This window comes from Rhea pennata, chromosome 2, assembly GCF_028389875.1.
Source record: "Rhea pennata isolate bPtePen1 chromosome 2, bPtePen1.pri, whole genome shotgun sequence".
NCBI lineage: Eukaryota > Metazoa > Chordata > Aves > Rheiformes > Rheidae > Rhea > Rhea pennata.
The window spans coordinates 1,425,712-1,435,754 of record NC_084664.1 but is presented as its reverse complement, the minus strand read 5'-3'; the positions used below and the strand labels follow the sequence as shown (position 1 = coordinate 1,435,754).

At 54.7% G+C, this 10,043-nt stretch overlaps 1 protein-coding gene across 2 annotated transcripts in view; it reads right to left on the bottom strand.

The window, feature by feature from the left end:
- Positions 1-696: 696 nt before the first annotated feature.
- Positions 697-10,043, bottom strand: part of SCAP (SREBF chaperone) — a 76,900-nt gene continuing 67,553 nt past the window's right edge. For both annotated transcript variants that reach the window (XM_062568657.1, XM_062568656.1), the window contains 9 exons: positions 9,010-9,211; positions 7,926-8,041; positions 7,075-7,645; positions 5,527-5,612; positions 4,865-4,947; positions 3,688-3,854; positions 2,384-2,464; positions 1,566-1,772; positions 697-1,201 (listed from right to left, as the gene is read on the bottom strand). In XM_062568657.1, the coding sequence (XP_062424641.1) occupies positions 956-1,201; positions 1,566-1,772; positions 2,384-2,464; positions 3,688-3,854; positions 4,865-4,947; positions 5,527-5,612; positions 7,075-7,645; positions 7,926-8,041; positions 9,010-9,211 (1,759 nt within the window). In that variant the 3' untranslated portion in view covers positions 697-955. The remainder of the gene's footprint in view (positions 1,202-1,565; positions 1,773-2,383; positions 2,465-3,687; positions 3,855-4,864; positions 4,948-5,526; positions 5,613-7,074; positions 7,646-7,925; positions 8,042-9,009; positions 9,212-10,043) is intronic.

The following is a 10,043-nucleotide window of genomic DNA, read 5'->3' as shown; positions in this document are numbered from 1 at the left end:
CCCGCGCCCCCCGCTGCCATCACCAGGCTTCCGTTAACAGCCGCGGGCGGGCGCCTCGCAGGGGCCGGGCAGCGCCTCTCCCCTCCTGCCCCCACCCCACCCCGGGGTGCCCCCCACCCCCCCCCCCCCCCCAGCCGCGGCTGTTCGTCCCATCCCAACCTGAGAAAAGGCTCCTCGCCCACCGCGGGACGAGGAGGAGGAGGAGGAAGGTGCTGTTGCTGCATATCGGGCTAAGGGGTGAGCCTGGAGGCTGCTGGGATGGGAGCCCCCCCGCTCGCCTGCCCCAATAAATAACTATATACAGCACATACATAAATAAATAGGGCAGGAGCCGCCGGGGCCAGGCCGTGCCGGGCCCTGCCGCTGCACTAAGGCACGCGGAGATGGAGCCCAGGGCCGAGGCGGGGGGGGGCCAGCCCCGGGGGCGGCGAGCGGAGCTGCCACCCCGCCAGCCCCGGGGGCAACGAGGGGAGCTGCCGCCCCGCCGGCGGGCAGGGCCGCGCAGGCTCGGCGTGGAGGGCTCCGGCCCGGCGGGCTGCGAGCGGGGCTGGGCTCTGCCCCCACCGCGGCTGGGTGCAGCTTACCTGGGCCGCGTGGGCAGGCGCAGCGGCGCCCCGGCCCCAGCTCCATCTCCCACGCCAGCACCCGCCGCGCTGCCCGGTTCCCACCCCCATCCCCCCCAAGCCACCGCCCCGACACAGCGTCCCCCAGCGCCCACTGCAGCCCTCCCGTGCCGAGCAGGGCGCTGCAGCAGAGCCCACGCGGAAGGTCCAGGGGAAGAAGAGGCAGGGCCCAGGCGCCTGCGACCAGGTGGGTGACAAGAGTCCAGTTTACAAGGAGGCGCGCCGAGCGCGACCGAGCCTGCACCCCGGCTCCCGGGCCCCACTGCGCGCACCCCGTCCGCCCACGCCCCGGGCCTCGCTCCCCACCCCGCCTCCAGCGCCGGCCCCAGCTCTCAGTCCAGTTTCTCCAGCACCGACGGCACGTAGACCAGGCTGAGCTCGCTGCCGAAGTTGCAGACGATGGCAGCGTTCTCCAGCACGAGGATCTGGCGCGCGGGCTGCGACTCGTTGCTCTTCCCCAGGTAGACGGTCTGCAGCAGGTCGCCGTAGCCGATGTCCCAGAAGGAGACGCAGCCCTGGCCTCCCGTCACCAGGAGGTTGTCGGAGATCACGCCCAGGCTGGCCCCACAGCCCAGCTCCTGCACAGGACAAGCGAGCGAGCGTCAGCAGGCGCCTCCTGCGCGCGAGGCCCGGCTCGCGGCGAGGTCCGGCCCCGCGGTGGCCCACGCCGCCCCTGCAGACGGCCCTCGCCGTCTCGCAGCAGAGCCCGCAGCCCCCCGAGGCAGCTCTGCCCGCCGGGAGGGCGCTGCACGTGCCAGCAACGGGGCCGCCGTGCTGCGGACGAGGGAGCTCGGGTGGAGCGCCAGACCCGGCCTTTTCTGAGCTCTGCCCACGCACGTTCACAAACGCAGCCTGCGGGTTTGTGGGGTTTGGCGGGGCCCAGAGCAGCCCCGGAGACCCCTCGCAGAGCGAGCTTCCCCTGCCTGCTGCCCGGCAACCGACCTGCTGGATAGAATAGAGCTTGATCCCCGAGCTTCGGTCCCAGATGCTGATCATGTCATCCAAGCCGCTGCTGATCACGCAGGACGTCGTGCAGGTGAGGGACGTGACGTCCCCTCGGTGGGCGTACATGTGGCTGACCTTGCTGCCCGTCAGCACGTCCCAAAGGCAGATGGCACCGTCCTGGCCGCCGCTCGCGAGCACCATCGTCTGCAGGGACACGGGGCAGCGCCGGTGAGGAACGTCGCAGGAGAGCGGCCAGCGCCCTTTCCGGACAGCCTGCCCTCACGCCCCAGGGCTTCGCAGCGCCACAGGCACGGCAACTCGCCAGACACGGGACCCTTTGCGTGCAAGCACTTCCCAGCACTCAGGGCCCTCTCCTGGGCTGTAAAAGGTCACAGGAACGCACAGCCTGGAACTGCCAGCTCGGTTTCTTTACTGCTGCACAGGAGGGAACAAACCCCAACACCTCCAGGCCTCCTGGCTGCACAGAAACCTAACTTCCTTGAAGCTGTGCGGCAAAGCACGCAGGCATGATCTCCTCCCTGCCTTCCCTGGGAAGCTGCTACACAAGATCTCCCAGAGAGGGAGCAGCAGAACAGAGCAGCCTGCTGGGCCCTGGCTGCCGCTCCTGCCCTGACGGCACAGTTGTACATCAAGTTAGGAAACGGCCCGTTCTCCGGAAGGCAGGTATTCCCACCACGGGGAACATCTGCTGGGCCAGCCTCAGCCTCCTGCGCCTGGCTCTGCCGTCAGAGGCTCGCTGGCTTCGGGTGCTCCTCGAGGGACCCAGGCAGAACGGCTCGCCTGGTGTTCCTTACCTGATCTATGTACACCGCTGTGATTGCTCCTGAGTGACCCTGCAGCGTGAACAAACAGCACGAGTCTTCTAGCCGAAACACCTGCAGGGAAAGCAGAGGCAGGTGTTAGCCTCCACTCAGCCATGCCTCAGAGACACCTTCTGGGCTGTTGCTCTCTTGGTAATAAAGCAACAGATCTCAGCCAGAGCCACGTGCCCAGGGCTGTATCCAGCCGGGTTTTGAGTATCTGCAAGGATGGAGACTCCACAGCTTCTCTGGGCAACCTGTTCCAATGCTCAACTGCCTTCACGGTAAAGTGTTTTCTTGTGTTCAGAAGGAATTTCCTGTGCCTCCAGGATGCAGTCAGCTGGCAGAACACAGTCCGTGGGAGGCCACACAGCAAAAATATAGCAGAGTGGTCTCACACCTACTGCTAGCACGTCCAGTTACACGTTTGGAAGAAGAGCATGGGCCAACTGTGAGCCAGCTCCGAAGGGCAGGACACTGCCAACCTGACCTGCCGCTCCTTGGGAGAGAGGGGGAACCGTGGTGTGAGGAGCGAGCGCACCCGTAGCCACCGAAGCCCCCATCCTGTGCCACCTTCCCAGCCTGGCACACTCAGGTGGACAAAGGCTCAAAGGCTGTCAAAGGCTCGCATGGGAGAGAGCAGGTGGCAGTGCTCGCAGCCTCCGGCTTGGGCGGGCAGCAGCAGCCTTGACATGCTGCCCAGGGTGACCCCCCTCTCCCCGGTACGTGTCCCAGTACACCTCCTCACTCCCACGACAGAGTTGAAGCCTGCGACAGATGCAGGACGGGGAGCTCGGTGGATGCTGCTGCTGAGGGCCAGGGAGGAGGGTACAGCCGATCTGGCACTGACGGAGCAGGGAAATGACTTGCACCGCAGAGGGAGCCGGTGGCAGGTGCTGCTCTCGAGGACAAGGGGAAGAAAGGGGACATCCCAGAGCCTGACCCTGCTAGTCAGGAACTCACCCAGCCCTAGGGTAAGAGCATCTCATGCTCTGTTGAGTAAGATGCTTTTTATAAAGGTTTCTTAAGGTCAGGCTAGCCCTCCTAACTACGCTGAGGGGCCACAGGCAGACAGGCGAATGCCACACGAGGGGATTCAGGAGCGCACTGGACTGGACTCCACCAGCCACAATATCCCAAACGCTGGTTTCCTTGAGTGCATGTACACACCTGCCAGGTTTGTCCCCACACATATGAGACGAGCTCACATCCCACAACACCCAAAAGCAGGCACATCCGCACACAACCTCCGCTGAAGTGCGGCAACAGCCGCAGGATGGCGGCAGAGGAAGCCTTACTCTCAGAGTGTGGTCCTGGCTCCCCGTGACCAGCCGTCCAGCTGCAGCCTTCAGCGCTGTGATCGGCTTCTGGTGAGCGCAAGACACGGTGTGGGTGAGCTGACACAGGATGACGTCGCTGCTGCTGAACACAGGGGAGGACGTGATGCTGCTTCTGCTCGGGGCTCCTGCAGCAAGACACACAGGTGAGTCCACCACAGTAGAATACACAGCCTTATGCTCCAAGAAAGTGTGACCATCACCCAGCAATGCCAAACCAGGGATTCCTGGATGCTGAACTGGAAGAGAATGTGAGCCCAGTTCTTCTAAGTGCTGAACACTCAGTGCTCCAGTCGACACCAGCAGAAGCTGCTGGTCCTCAGCATGCCTGAGAAACTACAGTAAGTGTCTCAAACAGGGCCCAACAGCTGAATTCCTTTTTGCAGATCGGTGGTCCCTGTGCAGTAGGTCTTTGGAAAGACTGAGCTCCCTGAAGCCCAGGAGTGCCCTGATTACCCTTGAGATAGCCTTGAGAGCAGTGCAGAGAGCCAGGCATAACTCACTCGGCCCTACAGGGAAACATCATCCCCGCCGCCAACCCTTTCTCGCAAAGCTTGCTCCGTTTCCAGTCTGCCCTGATCTACCACATCCAGACCCCGGGGCATTCCCTCAGGAATGCAACCACTCCCCCAGAGAAAGGCCAGAGCTCCTCACCCCTGCAGGCCATTCCAGAACCACAGAAGCCACCACACTGTGAAACAGTTATCATCACAGGTTGGTTTTGCATGTGTCACAGTTGTGCCAAGGCCCCAAACATCACCATGGTGGTGGCGCACACATGATGTGCAAAGAAGTGAGACACAGACCTCGCCCAACAAAATGAGAACTGAGAGAACAAAGTGGCACAGGACAGAGCTGACTCTGGAACCCATGTTTCCCAACTTCCAGACCTAGAGGTTGGGAAGTGGAGAAACCATCGCTCAAGATGCTTCCCCTCCAGAGGAGACTCCCAAAATATTCCTCATGTCTCTGCAGCATCTGGTTTGGCACTCTACAACACAGGGATTTTTTGGAGCAGAATGTTATTAGTAAAACTTATGAAATGGGACTAAGGAAGAGTCAGCTGCGAGAAGGCAAGGGAAGAGGAAAAGGCTCAGTGGAGCTCAGTCACACACAGCACGCTCAGATGCTTGCTCACCTCGGAACTGTAGGTGGTTCAAGGACGTGTGCGTTTCTAGCGAGAAGAAATCTAAAGAGCCGTTCAACCGGGCAGCAACAATCCTGAGAGAGAAATGCACACACATGAAGAGAGGGTGAGGAGCCCTGAGACCAGGCACCTTGCAAGGCAGATCACAAACGACGTAGGCTCCTGTGCACTCCTGCACCAAGGGGAACCAGCCCAGTCCAGAGCACACATTCTGGTCTCCAGGGTGAGGCTCCCAGTGATGGGGCACTACTGATGGTGAGGGAAGGAGCTTGAAAATTATACTGAGCTCAGATCACAGAACAAACCAGTAGATGGAAATGTCTTTTGAATAGCAGCAAACAGAGAATGGTGACCCAAAGGCTCCATCTCCCAGTCTAGAGTAATTCTCGATATTCAGCTACTAGAAAGACTGAATATGTATAAGAAAAATATGTGGTTGCTGGAACAGGCCTCAAGCACAGGACCCAGGAAATCTCACTCCACCATTCCCAGCTTGAGAGGTGAACATGTGGGCAAGGAAGAGGCTTCCCAGCTGACTTGTTTCTCGCCTGGAGTTGGTTGATCATAATGGCAGAAGGGTCAGAGCTGGGCTCCCAGCCTGCACCACACATTCTCCTCCACTCACAGGGATCTCCAAGCACAACTGCAATTACCTCTTGTTCAGGAACACAAGCGCTGTGATGCCAGATTGACCTTCATCGTTACTGCTCCGGAGGGTCCCCTCAATAGCATCCCAAACCTGAAAAGAGGAAGGGTTACATGCTGCGGTGAGCCTACCTGCAAGACCCCTGCACTCAGGGGAGTGAGTGATGCACTAACAGCTAACCGGAGAAGGCTCGGGCCTGCTGTGCCGTGCTGCGCACAGCCCGTGGCCGCAGGATAAGCTTAGCCGGCTAATCGTAACGAAGGAGCCCGTAGGCTGCTCCCACTTGGCACCGGCGATTCCACCGCCTACGTGTCCTTGCTTTTATCTTCCAAGCGAAGCAGCATGTTCTCATGCAAACACCTTTGTTTGACAGTAGAAACAATGAATAGAACTGTTTTTCCTCTCAGAAAACCCCGTAAGAGCTCTAAAGACCAAAATGCTGGTGAACCCCTCCATGGAGGGGATCTGTATCGCATGCACCCCGACTGGATGTCCGTCCGATGCTGCAAAACTTGGGATTCCCAGCATCTGAAGGGATGTAAGATCATCCATACTATCATCTTTTATCTTCTGATGTTCACTCCAATAAATGATATTTTAATCAACACTTCACAGAGTCTGAGTGCCTTTCTTCCTGCAACCTGCGTAAGCACAGGCCCAGCTCTGCAGCACCCCTCACCACGTCCGGCCAGGCCCGTGTGCACCCCTGTTCAGAGTATATAGTGCACTGTATTTTGGAGCAGCATTCTGATGTGCACTGGAAACAAGATTCAGTCAGTGTTTTAAGACAGCAGCCCAGAAGAAAAGTTCTGAGCTCAAAAGCATGTTTAAAGGAAGGAAAAAAAAACCTCAATGACCTCACCTGCCTGTGTCCTTGTTGGGAGGAATCAAAGTTGCTTCCATGCAACACAAGAACAGACCAAACATTATTAAAAATTTAATTTGAAAATATATTTACTTAAAAAAAAATGTATTCATTTTAAGGTGAAAAAATCTAATTTAATTTCTGAAAATTAGATTAAAATTATATCAATGCCAGAAGTTTCTGATCAGAAGAGATTTAAATGTTCAATTAAAATTTACTTGAAAATCTAAATTCCTACAGATCTCCTATTCACTTTATTTCATGACTGACCAGCAGTAACATTACTTACTGACAGGAGGAATTTTTGTGCTTCTTCAGTCTTAAAAGACAGCTGCTTCTATTCAGCAGCAACTGAAACATCTTTTTCCTTACACTAAGAAATGAAGTATTTTGACACTCAAGAACCAGAAAAGAAGATGAACAAAGTACTGATCAAAGGAAAAGCTGTTTCAAACATATTAGAAAGCTGATGCTAGCTAACAGTAGACACTACAACCCAACACTTGTTTTGTTCTAAAACGGAACTAAGCTGAAGCGCTGGGGTTTCCAGAGCAGAAGAGAAACTTTTGCCCCAGGATCTGCTCTGAAGTGCCTGATGCCTGTGCTTCTGTGACAGACATTAGGTGCCATCCTTGCACAGAGCCACAGTGCAGTGCAGCAGCAGAACTGGCAGTGAGCCTTTCTCCTTACCTCCAACTTCCCGTTACTCCGGCCAGCCACAATGAGGTTCCCCTGCAGGTCCAGGCTCCACACAGAGCTTTCAAAGTCTCCTCCCCAGGAAGAAATGGGGGAGGACTTGTCAAATCCAGTAAAAGACTCTTCCCCCAGGCTCTTTCTGCGGCTGCTGCAACCTCCCTCCTCATTCCCGCAGCTCAGGGATCGGGGACTCCCAGTCCCCACGCAGAACCCAGACTGTCCGTGCGGGGCCGAAAGGCCAGTAAAGTTCATGCAGTTTGATGTGCTGTGCTCTTCATACACCTTATTAACCAGGCTGCTGAAATCATAGCCAGCCTCTTTCTGGCGACCAGCCACAGCACGGAGTCGTGTCTCTGACTCTGCCACCTTCACCTGCTCAGAGAAGTTTGTGTCAATGAGAGATGTGAGGTCTGGCTGGTCACAGAAAAGTGGAGGCTGGGGAGGGCTGAGCATCCTCTTGAGCTGGTGGCCATTCTCAAAAGAGTCATCCAGACTATTCTTGCCATCCGGACTCTGATCCCAGCTTTCCTGGTAATCAAATATGCCACTGCTGTCTCTTCGCAACCTGAAACAATAAAAAAAAGGTCAACTGTCCCATCTTTACTGACTCAGATGGCCTGGGCTGCCTGGGAACACAAAAGCAGTAGGAGTGTCAGGACTCCACAGAGACAGCAGGAATTACTTATTACCCAGTCTGCATGAGCACGGTGATGGTGGGGATTAAGAACAGGCACAAAGGACTGTGATCACTGATTTTTCCACAGTGGGGTTTGCACAAGCTGGGCGAGCAGCAGTTATGTAAAAAATAGTACATATTTGCATGAGTTGGCAGAGAAACCACATACCTTGGTTTGGGAATAACAGTGAGGCAGTCTCCAGTCTGAGCATCCCACACACGGATCTGGCCCACCAGGCAGCAGCTAACAAGCAGCATCCCATCACTAGCAAGACATTCAATGTCCTGGCAAGAAAGAACAAGCACAGCTGAGCACGTAGCACCAGGATGACCTCTGGACTCTGACAGTCACCTTGCATGTGCTCCAAGGCTGAAGAACTAAGTGATAAACTTTAGGTCAAAATTACATGGTTGACTTAGCAACCTATAGACACTCTGAGAACAGAACAGTGTGTCCGGAGGCTCAACAGTGTGCTTGATTGCTGCATATAAAATAGCCTCCATCTTCCTTCTGTTTCCCTGACAAAGTATGGCCCAAAGAGACTGTAGGATCAGCCATGCAGTACAGACTATCCAGTGGGAACACAGTACTGGGGACAGTCAAAACAGAAGCAAAATGCTGGAGTCTGTGGGATGAGCATTGTCCAAAATGATATTCAGTAGTCAATGTCACCATAGGAACAGAGGTTCAGCTTATATGGAGGTCACGGCACAGTGTTTGAAACTCCATCTGACAAGGTTCCCAAGGGCTGCACCTCCCTCAGAAACATAAGGAATGTCTTTTCCTCAAGAAAAATGAGTAGGCTGAGCAGTGGCATACTTCTGTGCCACCCAAAGATGGTTTTAACAGTGGAAACAATACTTAATAGCTCAAACCTATGCACTAACTTTGGGGAAGCAGGAAAAAAAAGGACAATCCACTGGGCATTAAAAAAAAAAAAGAAATGTAGAGCTCTCCAGCAAAGAAGAGTGGATCAGCCTAGCTAATGAAAGGCAACGGCTGGCTACACAGAGGGGAGTAACAGCAAAAAACTCAGAGCAAGTCACAGGAAGAAATGACAAAGTCCTACAGGTAACCTCGCGCCACAGTACCCCACGCTGCATCTGCACAGCATTCATCAGTCGTTAGCCCTCCAAGGCTGCATTACACTAAGACTGCTTAACTGGCAGGTCTTTTGTGGGGGCTGTTATGTAAACAAAGCAAAAGACAAACTGGTGCAAGACCGCAGAATGCCTGCATCTGTCCAACCTACCATGAGGTGACCCCTAAGAACTAAGGGGACGATCTCAGTCTCAGGTGGGGAGTAGCCGTAATCATCACAGGGCAGGTCCCCTCTCTTCCTCCTGCTATGAGAGAGCCCGTTCTGCCCGTAGTTCTTGGGGCAGAACAGCCTGTACAGGCAGAAGAGCAGCAGGACCAGGATAATGCCCGAGGCCAGACCCAGAGCAGCCACCCTGATGGGAGAGACAAACAGACACGTGTTAGCTGAACTGCATCCTGCTCCCTGCACAGCGCTGCAGAGGAGACACATACTGCCTGGCCATCACGGGGCTGGTCTCCACTGCTGCTTCCCAGGCTGAGCTGAGGGAGCTGCCAGGACTCCCAGCTCTGCTCCTCAGCAGCAAAGGCAGGCTTTTACAGTACCTGGTTGCCTGAAAGGAGCCAGTACCTGTCACTCAGGAGGGTGACCATGCCTCTGCAAATTTAACATGAAAACCATTGCCGTTTAAATAGTTGTTTAAAACAGAGGTGAAAAGAAGGGGAGATAGAGATTCAGTCACCAGTTCATGGCTAGTGCTTGAAAATACTGAAATCGAAAATATTACACTGCTGTTCTAAATTTTTCAACTGAGGAAAGTTTTCAATAAGCTATTGTAACCTCTGCAAAATTATTTTTTTAATAGGAAGATGTCAACTTCAACAAGATTTTTAGACTTTTCAACAAGAAAAGTCAGTAGCAATTAAGGCAGTAAGAAAAAGGCTAGATGGGGATCAGGGTAATGCAAAGCATGTTCAGCAAAACCAATGAAGAACGCAGATTCAGACGGCAAGTTGGGAGCCTGTCCTCTCAGCAGGAAAGGAAGTTCCTTGTTTGCCTAAGAGTTTCACTGAATGCCCAGTGAAGTATTATGGAACCATGACATTTATTCCCAAAGAGGAACTCCTATCCCTGTTGTCCAGTGATAAGCCCTGCAATACGTGGTTGCTGGAATAATACATGGTTTTACCATTACCAAGTCATCCAATTAAAATGCATTTCTGAACTATCAGGGCTTAATCTTCTAA